Source organism: Saccopteryx bilineata, chromosome 3 (assembly GCF_036850765.1).
Source record: "Saccopteryx bilineata isolate mSacBil1 chromosome 3, mSacBil1_pri_phased_curated, whole genome shotgun sequence".
Lineage (NCBI taxonomy): Eukaryota > Metazoa > Chordata > Mammalia > Chiroptera > Emballonuridae > Saccopteryx > Saccopteryx bilineata.
In genome coordinates this window covers 240,078,937-240,100,198 of record NC_089492.1, presented here as the reverse complement: position 1 = coordinate 240,100,198, position 21,262 = coordinate 240,078,937, and the positions used below count along the sequence as shown (strand labels likewise).

The window sequence follows — 21,262 nt, the reverse complement described above, 5'->3', positions numbered from 1 at the left end:
TATCCACTGCGCCACCACAGTGCAGCAAAACCTCGAGAATAGCAGCCACCCCAGTAGGCAGTAGTAGTTGCTGTTCTTCCAATAGGGTGGCTGCTACATACAATGATCATGAAAGGAAATGACTGTTACTCATTAAAGCAACTTTATTCAGCTCTGTGGGAAATCACACAGTCAGAAAAGTCATCATAGAAAAGGAAGTAGTGATTATACATAATGGAGCATCTTCAGAAATGGTAGTTTGTCTTTTATTAAGTGACAAAAGAGCTGCCATTGGATTCTCTTCTCCAGGAAAAGTGGTGGTTAATTAAATTTAGCTTTTAGAATAACTAGAGGACTAAGCCCAAATAATTTATAGTAAGCAAGCACACCTGGTACTAGTTTGAGGTCTAAAGAAGACTGGGCTTTGTGTAAATAAGGCTCACCATGACTTTTCCTTTATTTCCTGGTTAATCTTTCTTTGAAATGTTTCTAATTATCATTTCAACTCGTTCTAAGAACCAGTGCAACTATTTATTAGGTTAAAAATATTGCTTTTTGATTTGGTGTTACATGAAACTACAGAGATCACTCACACCAACCTAGTGAAATCATTTATTTGCTTTCGGTATGTTTTCCTGTTGCAGATTTCCTATAAGAAAGTTGAGTAATTATTAATATGAAGTAATGCTAGCTGCTTTCTCTGCATTTCACGAGGGGAATAAGCTATTATGTAGTTTCCCTTCCCCTCCAATAAAAAAGTCTTCCATCAAAAACTGACATCCTAAATGAAAGACATAATTGTACAGCTTATTTATTAGTGTGTCAAACTTAAAATGTAATGGTTTCATATTTCAGAATGAAAAGTGTGTTGTGATTCATGGTTGCCAGTGACAAAATAGACAGCTCTTTTATATTACTGCACTGATTGCCTGCTGATCTACCACTGTATTTTTTTTTTTTTTTTTTGGCTCTTTTCTGTTCTCTTCCTGTGCAATAGCTCCCTCTACTTGAAAATAATGGTGTAATTATAGTTTAACACTATGTGCTAATGAGTTCCCATGACGGTTTGTATTTTCAAGCCTCTTCATAAACATGTGGTGTTATACATCAGAACATGTTAGAAATTTACTAAGAATCTCTTGACTTGGGAGTGCAAAAGCAAGGTAAGTTAAGGAAAGTAACAAAAGTTGTTTGAAGGCATTTTTCAAGGAATTGGCTGTGTAGCCTTTGTTGATTCAAATATGGCATAGTTGTTTAAAATTCCATGTCTTACTTGAAAATGAACCTTGATGTCTGAAACAGAGAGGTGCAGGAAACTGGATCAGAAAAGTTCAAAGGAACCATCAGACACTTCAAACAGACATAGCCTAGAACTTGGCAGAGTTCTTTGTTAATTCCAAAGTCTTGTAATTCTAACATGAAACATGGCAGTTTCTCTCTACTTTCTGAGGAAGGGTTTAACAGAAACTAACAAGAGTAAAATCTCATGTTACTACTTCTTATCTTTATGAGACAATCTGTGCATAAGGGAACAATAGGAGCAAACTAGAGAAATCAAAGCAAGTGCTATTATTGGATTTTTTAATTTTATTTCTTTCTTAGTAAGTTTGAGGTTTAATGATACCAGATACCAGATACCTCTACCATTAGGACAAATTAAGAAGTTCTACTCAACCAGAAAATTTTTACATGAACATGTCTTTGCATTCACAACTCTTTACTTCCAAGTTCTTCTGCTGTTATGGTGCTTGGCAAGTAGCAGAGCGTGATGGTTAAAAGTGAGGGCCCAGGAGGCAGCTGGGTGATCTTGGCAAGTTTCCTTAACTTTCTGACTCTAAGTTTCCTGAAAAACACAGACAATAAATCTACCCACATACTAGGGTTTGTTGTAACGATTAGTTGAATTAATGATTGTCAAGCATTTATCAATAGAACAGGCCCTGCATAGTTAGTGCTATATATCACTGCTCATCAAATAAAATAAAAAACAATAATGGGGTTATAAATTGATTTTTATTAACCAAATATATGTATGTCAAGATATCTTCAGTGTTTAAAGAAATATGGATGAGAGAGATTTGTACATTGGTTTTTCTCATGAATCAATACTCATTTTCTATATATTTCTTCATATGACTAGGGGTACCTATACTATGTTATAATTTTAGGTTATGTTATTTTTAAACATATTTTTTAAAACACAGTGGAATATGTCATAGTTTTGATGCCATTTTTTAAACTTAAGGTCAGGAGGATTCTTCACTGGTGGAATGCCTAAGAACAGAATATCATGTAGTACACTTCTCTTGAAGCCTAATTATTGCCTCAAAGCAATCATAGATGGATTATCTTTGATCCATAGTATAATTATGCTTGAGGATGTCAGAGAATCTTGTCCAGTTGTCCCTTAACCTCTGGTTATTCAACAAAATATGTCACCAAAAGTTAAAAAAATAATGTATAGCCTGACCAGATGGTGGGGCAGTGGATTGAGTGTCATTCTGGAACGAGGAGGACCCAGGTTTGAAACCCCGAGATCACAGGCTTGATCATGGGTTCATCTGGCTTGAGTGAGGGTTCACCAGCTTGAGCCCAGGGTCGCTGGCTTGAATGTGGAATCATAGACATGACCCTATGGTTGCTGACTTAAGCCCAAAGGTCGCTGGCTTGAAGCCCAAATCACTGGCTTGAGCCAAAGGTCACTGGCTTGAGCAAGGGGTCACTCATTCTACTGTAGCCCCCCGGTCAAGGCACATATGAGAAAGCAATCCATGAACAACTAAGGTGTCACAACTACGAGTTGATGCTTCTCATCTCTCTCCCTTCCTGTCTGTCCCTTTCTGTTCCTCTCTCTGTCTCTGTCACACACAAAAAATTATATGTAGGGAGCATGCGGTTTTTGAGATTGTTAAGATATGTGTTCACCTTGATATGAGCTGATATCTGTGTGGATGTTTCGAGTGATAGTTTAATAGATCGTGCCTTCTTTGGAAGAATATCACCAGAATGCCAGACACATGAAGTTAAACAGTTAAATGAGATCCATGAATAAACAGTCTTAAGGCTGTATTTTTTCGGAACTGACTCAACTTCTTCCCTTGTTTGATCATTAGGACCCTTTAGATTCCACAAGATCAGTGATTGTGATTCGTTCCCTGGTGGTGGATGGTGTTGCAGAAAGAAGTGGAGAACTATTACCTGGAGACCGCCTGGTCTCAGTCAATCAGTACAGTTTGGACAACACCACACTTGCCGAAGCTGTGGAAGTATTGAAAGCTGTGCCACCAGGCACCGTGTACCTTGGCATCTGTAAGCCTTTGGGGGTAAGTGTTGAATTTTGTTAATATAGGAAGTGATAATAGTGTAAAGTGCCTTGTAACCCTATCATCTAAACTCCTATATGGTCTAGCCATCTTCAAGTCATCTTAACGTATTGTTTAATCTCATGCACTGGGTCAGATTACTATTTATGGCTAAAGACCACTTTAAATTTATGGTGCTCTTAAGGTTCCCCAATGCAAAATATATACTTGATGATAATTTTCAAGCAGGATTTTTTTTTTCTTTTTCTTTTTTTTTTTTGCATTTTTCTGAAGCTGGAAACAGGGAGAGACAGTCAGACAGACTCCCACATACGCCCAACTGGGATCCACCCGGCACGCCCACCAGGGGCGACGCTCTGCCCACCAGGGGGTGATGTTCTGCCCATCCTGGGCGTCGCCATGTTGCGACCAGAGCCACTCTAGCGCCTGGGGCAGAGGCCACAGAGCCATCCCCAGCGCCCGGGCCATCTTTGCTCCAATGGAGCCTTTGCTGCGGGAGGGGAAGAGAGAGACAGAGAGGAAGGCGCGGCGGAGGGGTGGAGAAGCAAATGGGCGCTTCCCCTGTGTGCCCTGGCTGGGAATCGAACCCGGGTCCTCCACACGCTAGGCCGACGCTCTACCGCTGAGCCAACCGGCCAGGGCTCAAGCAGGATTTAAGTATTGAGTGCTTATTATATGTCAGTCAGTATTTTAAGCCTTTATGTATATTAACTAATTTAATTGAGGTAGTTCTCTTATTATCCTTATCACAGATGAGTCAATCAAGACACAGAGAGTTGAGTAACTTATGCAAAGTGATGTAACTAATAAGGGACAGAATTGGAATATAAACTCAGCAGAGTGGCTTCAGACCCTGTGCTCATAACCACAATGCTATGTATCCTGTTTTAATTTGTTGTCACCAGTATGGTTTGCATGCAACATGTCTGAAACAGTATGGTTATAGTGGAGCATTGGACTGGATTTCAAGAAACCTGGGCTTGGCCCTGGCTGGTTGGCTCAGCGTTAGAGCGTCAGCCTGGCGTGCGGGGGACCCAGGTTCGATTCCCGGCCAGGGCACATAGGAAAAGCGCCCATTTGCTTCTCCACCTCCACCCCTCCTTCCTCTCTGTCTCTCTCTTCCCCTCCCACAGCCGAGGCTCCATTGGAGCAAAGATGGCCCGGGCGCTGGGGATGGCTCCTTGGCCTCTGCCCCAGGCGCTAGAGTGGCTCTGGTCGTGGCAGAGCAACGCCCCGGAGGGGCAGAGCATCGCCCCCGGGTGGGCAGAGCGTCGCCCCTGGTGGGCGTGCCGGGTGGATCCCAGTCGGGCGCATGCGGGAGTCTGTCTGTCTCTCCCTGTTTCCAGCTTCAGAAAAATACAAAAAAAAATAAAATAAAATAAATTAAAAAAAAAAAAAAAGAAACCTGGGCTTTGTTTCTAACTTTACTATGAGTTAGTCCAGGGGATTTCAAACTCAGAGATATGTGATATCCCTAAGTATCACCTGGGGGATAGTTGAATTCAGTTTCCCAGGTTTTACTTTCAGAGGTTCTGATGTAAGAATTCTGATGTGCTCTTTAATTAGAATCTGCCTCTTCAATGAGTCAGCTATGTAATTCTAATGCACTTTGAGAAACATTGTTCTCGTAATTTGATTACAGGTACACCACTTTTCCTTTCTGAGCCTATTTTTTCATTTCCCAAAAGATTGAATGAACAAGACTAGATAACTCAGAAGACTTTTCTTAATTCTAAAATTCTTTTATTTCATGAAATATATTAACATACTACAAGTGTTCATATAGATAGTAATATATATATGTATAGCTATAGATAGATTTGTGTATTACATATAGTATTTTTGCATTGAGGAATCTCAATAGAACCTTAATATATTTTTTATTCTTCATGTAAAAAGATGAAGATTGTCTATATATTGTACCTATTAGATATTTTAAATGTTTCAAAATGAGATATAGTGCATAACAAGTCAAGTTCTTATTAAAAATTTTTTTTATAATTTTTCCCATTGATTTGAGGTAAGGAGAGAAAGAGAGAAGCATCAACTCATTGTTTCACTTTGTTGTTCCATTTAGTTGGGTAGTCATTGATTGTTTACCGTAATTGCCGTGATTTGGGGGTTGAACCCACAACCTTGCTGCACTGGGATGACATTTATCCACTCACACACTCAGCCAGGGCCAAGTTCTCAACTTTATATTGTGTATTTGGTATGTGGGTGTTGCCATAGTTAATATATACCATGAGATGCGCAGTTAGACTTTTGGACAAATTAAGAAAGAGAAAACTTGATATTTTAATGGGGACCCTGTCTTCTTGGCACTTTGGATTGTGACAGGAACTTTGTCTAAATTTTCCCTAATTATTTGCCTGATTATTTGGCCTGCTAGATGAAATCACAAACTGTTTATGGCCTATATGACTTAAACAGCATGACTGTACTTTGAAGCAGTTGAGTGTTTCAGGCAGGATAAAAGATGGAATTTAGTTCCACCTGGGTGTGGATTCCTGTGCTATTGCTGGCGGGGGTGGAGCAGCAGACACCTCAGGACCTCGGGGCCTCACCTTAAGAAGGCTCTAGGACGTAATAATTGTGAGATGGACCTTTGTCCGGGCTTCCCTCGAGACTAGAAGGCTTTCAGGACTCTTGGGAGTGAGAGGCCAATAAAGAGAAGAGAGAAAGGTCACTTTCAAGACTTTAAAAGTTCTTAGGGGACTTGCCACTAAGTAATTCCTTCTTTACCATCTGGATTATTTTAGCAACACTTTCTGCTTGTGAACTGTGGATTGTGATGCATGGATCTTTGCTGAGGTCTCTGTCTCTTTCTCTCATGGTTCAGTTGGCAGTCACTTGTCTAATCACCCAATGTTTATTGAGCATTTACTGAATCCTCAGCAGAGGTGGGGATGCAGTGTGAATAAAATGGCCCATCATCAGGTTGGGGCAGAAAGACTAGGAATATATGACAGGAGAACAAAATGACTTATTATTGTTTTGTATCACATAGATACGTTTTACCTATATGTTTATAAATAGTATACAATCTTACATTTTAGTCAAATATATATATATATTATCAATAAAATAATTTTCAAGTCACAGATGTGACTTACCTTCTCTCATCTACAAACTCACCTGAGGTGGACCACATCCAAAAAATGAATGAACTGACTTTAAAAACTGCATTGTATCTTCAGGACCAACAGAATAGAGCTGGCAGCAGAGTGCTTGAGCCAGACACTGTGGGTCTTAGCTTAGTTCTGTGATTTGCGAGGCTGTGTGTCCTTGGGCCACTTATTTAACCTCCCCAGCTCCCACTTCCTCATTTGTAAGGTGGGGATTGCCTGGCACGGTAGCTGAGATCACAGGTTCCAGAGCCACACAGCCAGGGTTCAAAATCTTGGTAACTGACTAGTTAAGTAACTAAGGGCAATTACTATGTTCCTTTTACTCATCTGTAAAATGGGGTTAATAAGAGCACATATTTTTTAGAGTAGACATTGAATGAATTGAATTATTTAAAATACTTAAATCTGTACCAGTGAGATATATGTTTGCTTTAATTTTTAGATAAATGTAAAATCTTGACCTAATAGGATTATTGTAAAGATGATGCTGGAATAAAACTTATAAAAGTATTTACCACAGTTGTGTTATGAAGCTATGTAAGTAGTAAATAGTAGCTATGTTATTACTAGGGCTTACTGGTAAGCCCTAGAATGGCCGAACCTCTTCAAATGGGCAGTGACTACACTGTGCCATTGTTTTTTTTTTTTTAATATCACCCTGTCTGTACTTATACATTTCTTAATAATAAGGCCCATTCTTGGGAAAGCGATTTTTTAAAAGTAATATTTAAAAAGAATGAAAAGTTTGAGAAGCTTTGAGATGAATATGGCTTTCTTTTTAATTATTAAAAGTTGGCTCTAATAAAACACATAAATTTTATTATGTACTTGCACTTAATGGGAAAATAGGACTTAATCTAAAGAGAGTTCGAAACTAAGATGTTTTCTCGATTATAAAAGTGTTTCTGTGGTTGCCAGAGGGTTGGGGGTGAGGAAAAGAGTGAAAGTGGTCAAAAGGTACAAACTTTCAGGTATAAGATAAGGAAGTCCTGAGGATGTAATGTCAGGCATGGTGACTATAGTTAACAAAACTGTACTGTATATTTGAAAGTTGTCGATGTTGACTACATTTATTCTTGTAATCATTTTGCAACATATGCATTTTCCAAATAATTTCTACGCCTATCACTAATATAATGTTATATGTCAGTTATATCTCAGTTAAAAAAAATAGCTTCATGGTTGACAAAAACATTTCTGTTGTGCAAAAAAGTATACAATAAAATAGAAATATTTCTATTTTTCAGGAAGATAATAAAGAGGAAGAAAGTCATTATATTTCACATTCAAACACTACTGAAGACAAGACTGAAATTTCAGGAACAATTCATGATATAAATTCATCTTTAATACTTGAAGCGCCCAAGGTATGTGGTAAATTTATTTCTCATTTGAATGTTGCTGTGAGTTAAAAGTTTCTATAAAGAAGACAGGCTTATTTCCACTCTCTTAGCTGAATAGATACAATTTAAATAGTCCCCTATCTTTATTATTACTTTTTAAACTGAAATCTTACCCCTTTTCTATCCCATTGCCTTCATAAATGACATAAACCAGTGTAAGGCATTTTCAAAGAACAAACTTTCTTTTATACTAATATATCCTTAAATTTTTGAAGGTAGAACATATTTTTGAAAATAGACCTTTAAATAGGCATTTAAAATATTGTAGAAAACAACTATCCAAAAGAAGTTCTTATTGAATACTTTCTAAAGAAAACTTACTTAGTGCAACACTACTTTTTGCTTCAATTTTAGAAAGTATATTTTAAATCTTTTCCTGTTTTATTTATTTACTTTTTCTGAGGGGGGGGGACAGACAGGGACATACAGGGACAGACAGGAAGGGAGAGAGACAAGAAGCATCAATTCTTTGTTGTGGCACCTTAGTTGTTCATTGATTGCTTTCTCATGTGTGCCTTGACTGGGTGACTCTAGCTGAGCCAGTGACCCCTTGCTCAATCCAGCAATCTTGGGCTTCAAGCCAGCGACCTTTGGACTCAATCCAGTGACCATGGGCTCATGTCTGTGATTCCACACCCAATCCAGCAACCCCGAGCTTAAGCTGGTGAGCCTGTGCTCAAGCTGGAAACCTCGGGGTTCCAAACCTGGGTCCTCTGCATCCTAGGCTGATGCTCTATCCACTGCACCACTGCCTGGTCAGATACCTTTTTTAATTTTAAAATGACTTTGCTATGTATGGTTTTGCTTTACTTGATAACAACTGTCTTTTGATATTTTTTTATAAGTTGTTGCTAGTGCCTCAAGCTGATATGTAGTCCATTATATTTTTTATAGTGTAGACATTTTTGTTAAAATTTCATAACCACATGGCATTTTCAAAGATTCCCTCTAAATGCAACTTTAAAAAAAATTAACAAGGTTGGAATATTTGGTATCCTGTATTAATTGAAAAGTTTCACCAAAGCGATGTTTAGCTGCAAGTAAGGAATTAATGGAAAAGAGTAGATTCATTTCAGGAATTTGTACTTAGTAATACTTAATAAATTGGACTTAAAATAGGAACTGTCATTGTTCCCTTAGAAGGACTTGGGCCTCATTGCAATCAGCACCTTCACACCTCTAAGAGTTAGGTCAAAGGCTCAGCAGATCCATATGACTCTCAAGTATTACCTAGGAACTCAGCAATGTTCCTGCACATCTATGACTATTTAGCTTCAGTTCTATGTACTTGTTCTTCTGATTAGTGGAATATAAGTTAATTTAAAAGCATACCATATTTATTACTTTCTAGCATATTTTCAATGCAGATGAAAAAAATCTATTTCTGTTTATAGTATATTATCAAAGAGTCATACTCAAAGAAGTTGAGACATAATCTTTATTTATTCATTTATTTATTTATTTTTTGTATTTTTCTGAAGCTGGAAACAGGGAGAGACAGTCAGACAGACTCCTGCATGCGCCCGACCTGGATCCACCCGGCACGCCCACCAGGGGGCGACACTCTGCCCACCAGGGGACGATGCTCTGCCCCTCCGGGGCGTTGCTCTGCCGCGACCAGAGCCACTCTAGCGCCTGGCGCAGAGGCCAAGGAGCCATCCCCAGCGCCCGGGCCATCCTTGCTCCAATGGAGCCTCAGCTGCAGGAGGGGAAGAGAGAGACAGAGAGGAAGGAGAGGGGGAGGGGTGGACAAGCAGATGGGCGCTTCTCCTGTGTGCCCTGGCCGGGAATCGAACCCGGGACTTCTGCATGCCAGGCCGACGATCTACCACTGAGCCAACCGGCCAGGGCCTCTATCTTTATTTTTCATTTATTTATTTTTTATATTTCTTTTCTTTTGTATTTGTTATTGAATTTATTGGGATTGCATTGGTTAATTCGATTATATAGGTTTCAGGGGGCACAATTCTATAATATTATCATCTGTATATTATATTGTGTGTTCACCACCCCAAGTCATGTCTCCTTCCATCACCATTTATCCCTCTTTATCCTCCTGTCTCCCCCCACTCCCCTTTTCTTCTGGTCATCACCATACTGTTGTCTATCATGAGGGTTTCTTTCCTTATCTTTAGTTTACATAGAATAAGTTTTTGAACGTTCAAATAGCTATAATTTCTTTTGAGTTATGTAAACTTGAAAATCCTGACCTTTAAAATTTTTGCTTTTGTAAGTAACAGTATGAAGTATTTCTGTATTTATGGACTACTTTTTATATGAGATCCATGAGTTAAATAGTGTAGCAGTTCAACAAAATTCCTGTTACTGAGAATTTTCAGGTGGTTAATGTATAACGAACCTTTTAGAATAGCCTTCACCTTGCCAAGGGCAGATTTCTGTCTCTGATTTTGTTTGTCCCTTTCCTGAGTTGAGGGTTGTGTGGTAGTGAGCTTGTATTTCTCCTCGTTTGTAATAGAGAGCTGTTCACATTAACCATATGTTGGCATGTATATATAATAAAGTCATTGCAGCTACAGCAGGGGTTACTTTTCTAGCTTTAAGACAGGTATAGTTTAAAATTTTTTGCAACTTTTTTTTTTTTAAACAGGGATTTAGAGATGAACCTTATTTTAAAGAAGAACTTGTGGACGAACCATTTCTAAATTTGGGGAAGTCTTTCCAGTCCCAACAAAAAGAGGTAGACCACAGCAAGGAGGCCTGGGAAATGCATGAATTTCTGACTCCTGGATTACAGGAAATGGGTGAAGAAAGAGAAATGCTTGTTGATGAAGAATATGAGCTCTATCAAGATGGCTTTCAGTCCATGGAGGTGTATCCCTCCTCACACAGTCAAGAGGCTGCTCCTGCTCCGTCTGTGAAGGAACTTCACTTTGGTACACAGTGGTTACATGATAGTGAACCACCTGAGTCTCCAGAAGCAAGACCCATGATGAGCGTGTATTCCCAGGAGATGCCGCAGTATGGCTATGGCACTGAAAGCATGGTAAGGGGTGTTTTAGAACAGATCTTCCACACCTTCCCTTTCTCTTCCCTTCCTCGCCCAGTCTCTAAGTCCTGTAACTTTCCAAGAGAACAAAATTGAGTGGATTGTTTCATAAATAGTCATTTTTTTGATGGTGTACCCTACGTTGTATTACTGTGAGTGAAAGCCATCTTTTCTGTATTATATACAACTTTTAGTCGGAGTCCATAAGCTCCCATTGTCTTGCTTTATAGTTATGTCTTTTTCTTTCTTTCTGTTTTTTTTGGCTTTGCCTTGCCATTTTAGTGATGTTTTTCTCCTAATTACCCATTTCACGGAAGAGTTCTCTTGCCATTTGTAATTTTTTTATTCTCTCAGGGAGATAAAGCTCTATTATTTCTCACATAGTGTATTTGTCAAGAAGAATCAAGGCAAATTGATTATGTTGTTCATACCTTGCTTAACCACACTGTTGTTCTCTGTATTATATATGGTACTATATAGAAAGTCACTGAACTCAAGAAAATTATGTTTACATTTGTGATACTGTCTATTTACAACCTGAGAGGAAAGCATTATTATAATAGGTTTGCCCTTGCTATGAAATCACCAATAAACTTTATTTTTAAAATAAAATTAGAGTTAACTGATCACCAATTGGAATCTTTTATTAGGGACATTTTTTAGTGTATTACTTTTGTTTATTTCCTTCCCCCAATTAAACTCCAGGCAAATGGAAAAGAACTTATTATATGGGGCTCTACAGCAGTGTGTTTTCAGGTGCTGTGTGGTGCTCCCCTCCCTGAGGTTAACAACTTTCCTGCAGTGATGTGCAAAGTGTGTTTTTATTTGCTCTCTCATAGGGCATATAGAGCTGAGGTTTTTTCTTTGCCAGCCTTAGATGTTCCTCCTCTTTTCCTTTCTGCCAGTGCTTGTGGTTCCTTCTGCTCTGTGAGGCACTGTACTAGATGTATTTATGGAACCCTGGAGGATTCTTCATAATAGGGGACTCTGGGCAGGCTCAGAGGTTGGGACTGTGTGCATAATACCTTGATATGGGAATAGGTGACGCAGACTCGCCTGGTGTGTTGCCTTGGACGTTGGTGCACTCTATCTTTGCCAGTCCCACTCCAAGATCAGTAAATGCTTGACCCCAAACAGAATAGTCAGTGACGTGGATCAAATTTTAATTACCGATTAGTGAATATTTATAAATACTTCCTTGTTGTGGCTTTCTTCTTTAAAAAGAAAATTATCTATTTACCCAAATATAAGCCAACTGAAATAGAGGTCCATTTTACTATATACACTGCTCACAAAAATCAGGGGATATTTTACTGCTTCATATTCATTTTGAAATATCCCCTAATTTTTGTGAGCAGTATATTTAGGAATATAGATGAAATAGTCAAATGTATATTCACAATATTTACTTTATAAATTTCATTTAATATATTTTAAAACCTGTAACATGTTGATTTTTGCCTACTCACATTTAATATAATTTTATTAAAATTCTGTTGATGTATATTTAACATCAGTATCTACATTATCATTAGAATCACTTTTTGAACCTTTCATATGGCTTTCCAACTATACTGTCCTCATTACCATCTGTGTTGTTTGGGATACATTAATATTTAAATCCATACTGTCAGTCAAAATTTTATCCTGTTCTCAAGTATTCATTTTTAAAATACCTGTGCCACGTATATACACAGGAGAAGTACAGTGTTGATGAACTCAAAGGGGTTCTTAGGAGTTGGACTTATACAGCATCTTAACAAAGACCAATAGATTTGCAGAGATTTGACAGAAGAAAAGGGCTTTAGACTTTGTGGTCAGCAAATTGTGGGAAGGTAAATAAATGTGTGGGGGAAATTGATGGAAGATAAGGGTTGTTTTAGTAAGGTTTGTTACATACATTTCTCTTAGTGCCAGCCCTGAGATGAAAAATCTAGAGTCATCTCTAGTGACTAAGAATTGGGTGGATAGTGAGCTTTTCTGAGTCTATTCTTTCTTTTTTCCCTATTCTTTTTTTACGTGAAAGGAGGGGAGATAGACTCTCGCATGCGCCCTGACTGGGATCCACCCAGCAACTCCCATCTGGGGCTGATGCTCAAATCAACCGAGCTATCCTCAGCACCTAAGACTGAGCTATCCTCAGCACCTAAGGTTCAGACCAACCGAGCCACTGGCTGTGAGAGGAAAAGAGGGAGAGAAGGGGGAGAGGGAGAGGAAGAGAAACAGATGGTCACTTCTCTTGTGTGCCCTGATCGGAAATTGAACCTGGGACATCTGCATGCTGGCCAACACTCTATCTACTGAACCAAACAGCCAGGGCCTAAGTCTACTCTTTCTTAGTTTTCTTCAGCTCAAAATAATCCTTGTGTGAAAGTGGCATATTTCTGGGTGAATATTCTTACTACCTGCAACAGTTATGCTCACATGGTCAAGATGGCTTGGCTCTTGATTTGCCCTCCTTTCTATTATTGATGGACTCCTGTGATGATAATTTGTGGTTGAATATTACAAGCCCTGGATAAAATTTAAAAACATGGTCAAATGCCTACAAATATACTGCTCACAAAAATTAGGGGATATTTCAAAAATGAATACGAAGCAATAAAATATCCCCTAATTTTTGTGAGCAGTGTATGTAATTCTAATACTCTTCCATTTAGAAGGATGCCCTCCAGAGGGTAGAGGAACATTAGCATTCTGTCTTCAGTGTAATATGCATTTTGGGTATAGATATAACTATATTTGTGGAGTGCAAATAGTACCCAACTACTTCATAGTTTTTCTCTGCTACCTGCTTACTCCATTTCAGTTGAAGGGTGGAACTGTCAAGGTTTACAGCTGTGGTAAAATATACATTACATAAAATTCACTGTTCAAAACATTTTTAGACTTACAACCATTACTACCATTCATCTCCAGAACTTTTTATTTTCCTAAACTAAAATTCTATACCCACTAAACAATAACTGCCCATTCTCCCCTTCCTTCGTTCTCTGGGAACCAACCAAACTTCTACTTTCTGTCTCTAAGAATTCAACTAGTCTAGGTTCCTCATATAAGTGGAATCATAGAATACTGACACTTTTGTGTCTGACTTTTTTGGCTTAGTGCAATGTCTTCAAGTTTCATCTATGTTGAAGTCTGTGTCAGAATTTCTCCTTTTTTAAGTCTAATTAATATTCTATTGAATTTATACACTGCATTTTGTTTACCCATTTATCAGTTGATGGACATCTGGGTTGTTTCTAACTTTGACTATTGTGAATAACGTTTCTATGAACATTGGTATACAAAGATTTGTTCAAATAACTAATATTGGGGTTATATACCGAGAAGTGAAATCGCTAGATCATGTGGTAATTGTGTTAATTTTTTGAGGAACTGCATACTGTTTTCCACAGCAGCTGAACTATTTATTTTACATTCCCACCAGTAATGCACAATTTTCCAACTTTTCCACATGCACACCAACACTTATTTTCTGGTTGTTTCCTTTTTCTAAAATAGGTATGAAGTAGTATCCTAATGTGGTTTTGATTTGGATATCCCTAATTATTAGTGATATTGAACAACTTTTCATGTGTTTGTTGGCCATCTTTAGATATTCTTTGGAGAAATGTCTGTTCAATTTCTTTGCCCATTTTTTGAAGATCTAATTCTTTTTGTCTGAGGATTATTTACCTGAGAATAATTGTATATTCTTATTTTCTTCTATTTAGAAAAAAATTCTGAACTTATATTTGTAAATGTCTAACCTCTCATACTCACTATATTGTATCTCCGATTCAGGTATTTTTCTTATTTCTTAGTTACATAGTTGCCATTAACATTTTTTAAATGTCCAAATGGTCCAAAAATTACTATAAAAATTTTTTTCTTTTTAAGTACTCAGAGCCTATCATCTCTTCCTTTTTTTTAAAAAAAAGATTTTATTTATTGATTTAAGAGAGAGGAGAGAGAGAAGGGGGAGGGAAGAGTGGGAAGCATCAACAAGCATCAACTCATAGATGCTTTCCATTTGTGCCTTGATCCAGCAAGCCCGGGATTTTGAACTGGCAACCTCAGCATTCCAGGTTGCTGCTTTAACCACTGCGCCACCACAGGTCAGGCTCCTCCTTACTTCTTTTTCTAAGAGATTTTTGCTTATTTAATCTAGACAGCTAGGTAGTCATATCTCCTTTCTTACCTCTGTTTAACATTTGAGTTCAAGTCTATGTTCTGTAGGCTCTGTTAGGTAAATTCTTCTCTTACTATTGAAGTCTGACCAATATAACTAAATAGAAAAAATTGGATTGTTGTAACAGATATAATTCATATATTTGTTTTGAACAACGTAAATTTCCAACAGTAGAAAATAACATAGTGTTATCCACCTTAACTGAGTCAAGGTGTATCCCTTTGGTGTCAATAGTGTCATTAAATTTTATGCTTATAAAGATTTTAAAAAATATCCTAACGAAATACATTAGTAAAAATTATGCTTTGGAAATTCATAAAAGACATGTAAAAGGAGAAGAGGCAAGTATAATAAGTTATTGACTGTGCTTGTCTTTGGTTTTAGGTTTGGGTAACTGAGTGTTCACCATGCAGATAAGAGTGCTAGGGGGGGTGAGCAAAATCGTAGAGCTGTGAATGTTTACCAGGTATTGAATATTTTGAGATCAGCTATTTAAATGGTGATCCAGCATGATCAGGAGGTTGTATGTCAACCATTGACCTTGTTTGACTCGATAGACCTTTTATTCCTCTACTGTTATTAAAATTCTCTTGTTAATGTTTAGATAAACAAATTTGTTCTAAATTCAGTGTTTAGAAAAAAAAATGAACAGGTTTTACTAGCCTGTACTCTTGCAAATATTGTTACTAGTGGTTCCAGCTTATTACAGTATAAGCCATTGCTTGAGAAGGCCTGTTTTCAGGGCCAGTTTTCCACTGTCATTCTTGTCTGTTAAAACAGCATTATAGGGTTCTACTTTTTGTCATAAAGTACTAATGCATTTCTGTTTTTCTTCCTCTCAAGATGAAAGAAAATTTTGGCATCGATTCCCTACCCTCTGTGTCCTCAACTGAAGGAAATAGTCAACAAGGCAGATTTGATGATCTGGAAAATCTTAATTCATTTACTAAAAGCAGCCTGGAGTTAGGTTGGTGGATTTTGTTTCTCATAAACACAAATTACATTATTTTACAGTCTTTCAGTTTTATTTTTGTATGTGATAAATTTTATTGTCACATTTTTATTCATTATGGTGTTTTAAATTTAAATCTGCGTATTAATTAATCTTCTTCAGAATATCTGGAAGAATAACATGGTTCATATTTAAACTCAGAATTTTCAATTCTGTTTTCTGAGAGGGCTGCATTTTCTCTGCTTCATTTGGCCTTTATTATCAGTATAGATTAAAACTAAAACTAGTACCTTAGTCTGAATCTGAAATAAGTCTCTAATATATATTAAAATCTCTGATGCCATTAAGTGATACTGTTAGCTCATTGAATGGGGTTGTTAAATATTAATAAAGAGAGGCATATTTTAAACATTTATGAAACATTTTTATAGCCATATATTACAGTCAATTTTGGTACATTAATAACTTAGTTTCCATTAAAGAGTCCTGAAAGTATTGTGCCTCTCCCTGCCTCTTCCCAATATTGATTCTTATATAATTTTGAAAACTTAACTTTAAAAAATAATTTTTTTCATCCAACACTGAAATATCAAATGTTGTTATAACATTAAGATCCCTTGATGAGATTGTTAAGTTCTTTCATAACCCTAGGATTTATAGAGCCAACGTTCAAGATTTGTGCTGTCCTTCACCTATTATGACTCTACTTATACAAAAAGTCTTTCTCTGTGGAAATTATTGTCGTATGGTAATATGTAATAAGGAGAGAAAAAGAACTAGAAAAAAATTATATCACAGTTTTATATGAATTCAGCATTCGGTTAAGTAAAATCCAAAGAATGGAATTCTTAACAGTAAAGATTGAAGGCATCTATGAGATAATAATTGTCAATTTCCTGTGGGTCAACAGAGTTAATTTTGAATATCTAAGATTAGATGAGTCTACCCAATTTTTCATGATCATGTCTAGAAAAAAAATGGGATTTTTTTTCACCAAAACTCTCCAAGGATTCTGGCTTTTTAAAAAATTCACTACATTTCTGTAGTCCTCTGATTATTAAATACTTGGAGAAAGTTTACAGCACAAATGAATAAATAAATGAATTAATAGACCAGACCATATCTGTGTGATTATCATTGGTACTTTATAACAATCTCGGGACTGTTGTGGCCTAGATGATTTTTGGCCGTAGGGTTGAACTGTGCATGATAGTATGTTTAGCAGCTTCCCTGCCCCCTAACCCTAGATGCCAGTGCCCCCCCCCATTCATGATCAAAATCAGAATGTGTCTAGACATGCCGAATATCCCATGGTAAAATTGCCTCCGGTTTGGACCTGTTTGTGCTTTATACCATCAGAATTGAAGGGAACAGACAAGATAAACGGGATGGGTATTTGTGGCGAGGGGCAGTAAAGTTGGGAATAATATAGGGAAATAGATGGTCTCTTCCAGGGATGACCCAGTCTCCCCATGAGCTCTGCTCTGTGTATCATCTAGGTGACTTCTAAGTTAGTTCCACTGCCTTCTGCTGCCTGTATAAGTTTGCTGGGGCTGTTGTACCAAATTGTCACAAACTCAGTGTCTTAAAACAATATCAATGAATTCTGTCTACTGGAGACAGAAGTCCTGAATCAAGGTGCTGTACTCCCTTTGATGGCTCTAGGGAAGTCTGTTCTTTGACTCTTCTAGCTCCTGGTGGCTGTATCACACCATCCCTGCCCCTGTCTTCACATGGACTTCTCTTCCTCCTGCCATATCTTCTCTTCTGTCTCTTATAAGGACACCTATCATTGGGTTTATATTTCAATAGGTTAATCCAGATGGTCTCATCTCAAGATACTTAATTACACCTGCAAAGTTTTTTATTCCTCCAAACAAGGCCACATTGATAGGTCCTGTGGCATGGATATGTCTTTTAGGAGTCCACCGTTGAACCCACTACACTTCCTTAATCTGATATTTTGCAAGGCACTGGAAATAATTTATTTTCAGAGATTATAGCTTTGGGAATGAAGCTGTCTTTGACCTGTGCTCACTAGAAAAGCATTTAAAACCATATGCTTTTAGGGAAAATTTTTGAGAACCTCTAGAATGCCATGTGACAGGCGTGAGTGTTCAGATTAGTGCTAACCATGGGTGGGCTGAGAAATTATTGATACAGAGGAATACAGATTTCTGCAGATACATATTGAGTTAATTCTACTCAAAACTTCATTTTTCCCCCGAGAGCCCTGCCTAGCACATGGTGGACTATTTCAGTCCCAGAGCCTTTAGCACGAAGCAGTAAACCCGCTGCATTACTGGGCAGGCCTTCAGGCTCCTCCAGGCCTCTCCGTGTTCTCACTGTACAGTGAGGGGTCTGGGCTAAGTGTTCTCTAAAGCCTCTTTCCAATCTCTAGCTTTTTGGCCACTCTATTAGTAACAAACAATTTTAGATTTATCTATGAAAAATTAATTTTAAAATTATTTTGGAGGACCTATGTGTAAAGGGCTGTTCTTGACCTTATACTTTATGAAAATGTATGTGTCCTTCAAGAGCCTGTACTCTTTATGGGCTGTAAAACTAAGCCTACAAATTAGTATAATTAATAATATAAAGAATACGAGGTAAATTTTAGATCAGTCATGTAGTTAGTGTTACAAGATTTCAGAGAGGAAGTATTTTTTTCCCCCCAAATCTGACTGTTCTTCCTGGAGTGTGTCTCCAGTGAACCCTGGATGAATTTCTGTCATTGCACCCGAGGGTCAGACCTATATACTCAGTCTCATACTATACTGCCCAAAAAAATTAGGAGATATTTTAAAATGAGTATGAAGCGATAAAATATCCCCTAATTTTTGTAAGCAATATATATGGACTAAACTTTTGGAGGGCAAAGCTTATCTCTAATGATGTTACCATAGTAGGTTCTTAAGAAATAGTTGAATGAGAAAGTGACATGCCACTCATATATGGTTATTTAACAACATATTAGCCCCCCCTTTTTTTCAGTTGCTAAGTTGTACAGTACCCAATCTCTTCTCTACTCAGATTCTTACTACCTTTATTTTGTTAACCATTGTATTCTTATACCTCACCAAGTATAAGCCTTTAGAACATTTTCCCCATTTCTCTCCTGTAAGCATTAGCTTCCATTTACCCAGAACATTTTTTATTTAAAGTTTCCTGTTTTTCTAACGTTTCTGTTCCTGTAATGGCCATTACCTAACAACTGCGCAGGCCCTAAGGGACTTGGTTTGTCTTACAGACTCCTGGGTATTGTGGTACAGTTGGTGAACAGCTCTGAAGTGAAACTGTGTCATGTTCTATGAGAGATGAAAACGTGTGCCTAAGCACTGCCAGGTGTCCGGAGAGGAGTGGGGCAAAAGGCACGGGCAGCTTTTATATGGAGGGGGTATGTTTTAAACAAACTGCAGCAACCTATGAAGCCCAATGCTGTAATGTAACAGGCTGCTTTTACCAACATAGTTGGATGAGATCTAGCTCTGCAAACAGAGCTGGTTTTCTTTTCTTAAGACTCTGGCTTTTAGCTATTCTTCCAAGAATCTTGATCCTACTCTTTGACCCTCCTCAGCGGGGAGGAGGCAGATGTAGGCAGAGCTGGAACAGTGCGGTGGTGGTACAGATTTGACTGCTCGGCAGGAATGTGGGCCCCAGTGGATGGGGTGGAGGGTGCATGAGAGTGGGGAAAGGCTTCCTTTCCTGCCACCAAAGCATTAGTTATTTTCACTCCCTCATCAGATTCTCTCTTGCATTACCAACTGATTAGATCCTGGTTCCGAAGCTTCTGGACAAGATGAAAAGCAGAAGTAGAGTTAGTGAGTTTACTAGAAAATTTGTTTAGTGCAAAGAAATGGAGAGTTTCAGTGATGCTTATAGGAAAAATTTTAGAAGACTATATCTCTTAGAAATCATTTCTAGGCCCTGGCCGGTTGGCTCAGCGGTAGAGCGTCGGCCTAGCGTGCGGAGGACCCGGGTTCGATTCCCGGCCAGGGCACACAGGAGAAGCGTCCATTTGCTTCTCCACCCCTCCGCCGCGCCTTCCTCTCTGTCTCTCTCTTCCCCTCCCGCAGCCAAGGCTCCATTGGAGCAAAGATGGCCCGGGCGCTGGGGATGGCTCCTTGGCCTCTGTCCCAGGCGCTAGAGTGGCTCTGGTTGCAACATGGCGACGCCCAGGATGGGCAGAGCATCGCCCCCTGGTGGGCAGAGTGTCGCCCCTGGTGGGCGTGCCGGGTGGATCCCGGACGGGCGCATGCGGGAGTCTGACTGTCTCTCCCCGTTTCCAGCTTCAGGAAAAAAAAAAAAAAAAAAGAAATCATTTCTAATTTTCTGATAAGGAAGGTCTTCATAATATACTGTAAATGTATAGAGTTAAGGGAGGCATTTTATGCACAAGTCATCATATTGTATAACATGATAAAGAAAGATTGGCTAGGAACTTATCATGGATGGATATAATGGATACTGGGGTGTCTCCTGAGAGTGATTAATGGATTTATGGCTGCATGGTGCTGGGCTCTAAGCATATGCTGTCGAACTCAGCACAGTTCTGCCTTAGTTATTCTTTTTTTTTTTTTTTTTTTTTTAGTAAATTGAAAAAAAGAAGATATGGTTTGTCAGATAAATTTGCACACTCTAATTGTCAGATAAATTTGCACACAAAATTCCTTACACTATTTTTTAGACTAGTCTCCCCATCTATAAAATACATTTACTAATATCTTTTCTCTCTAACTCATAGTTTGATGTATTAAATAAGGTCACAACTGTAAAAGAACTCTGGAATTTATAAGCAAAGCTCTTTTAAAAATGTGTTTTTATGTGGTTATTTGTTTTTCCATGGAATTATTATTTTTTTAATCAGTGAAATGTTGGAGTGCCTATAATTGAGACAGCCTGGGTTACTAAAGGAAAATTTGTAGTAAGATTAGAATACCATCATAAAGAGTATTATTTTGATAAAGTGTTTCTGTTGCTAAAATGGTGTTATCTTTTCAGTGAGGCCAAACTCAAAACTGTAACTTTTTTCTACTAAGCAATCTCCATTCCCCCTTCCTTGCTTCACTTTTCACCAGGGGTTGGGAACCTATGGGTCACGAGCCAGATGTGGCTGCATCTGGCTCACAGACATATCTTTAATAAAAAAAATAATGTTAAAAATATAAAACATTCTCATGTATTACAATTCATTCATTTTCTACCGCTCATGTTCATGGTTGCAGGTGGCTGGAGACAATCACAGCTGTCCTCCAGGACAACACCAAATTTTTATTGGATAATGCATAAT

At 38.1% G+C, this 21,262-nt stretch overlaps 1 protein-coding gene across 10 annotated transcripts in view; it reads left to right on the top strand.

Annotated features, from left to right (window-relative positions):
- PATJ (PATJ crumbs cell polarity complex component) overlaps nt 1–21,262 on the top strand; it is a 418,144-nt gene that overhangs the window by 109,250 nt on the left and 287,632 nt on the right. For 7 of the 10 annotated variants that reach the window (XM_066269036.1, XM_066269031.1, XM_066269034.1 and 4 more), the window contains exons 18-22: nt 3,093–3,302; nt 7,681–7,800; nt 10,445–10,840; nt 14,878–14,946; nt 15,864–15,987. In XM_066269036.1, coding sequence (XP_066125133.1) covers nt 3,093–3,302; nt 7,681–7,800; nt 10,445–10,840; nt 14,878–14,946; nt 15,864–15,987 — 919 coding nt within the window. The remainder of the gene's footprint in view (nt 1–3,092; nt 3,303–7,680; nt 7,801–10,444; nt 10,841–14,877; nt 14,947–15,863; nt 15,988–21,262) is intronic. The other 3 variants (XM_066269035.1, XM_066269039.1, XM_066269041.1) reach the window with 1 other exon arrangement.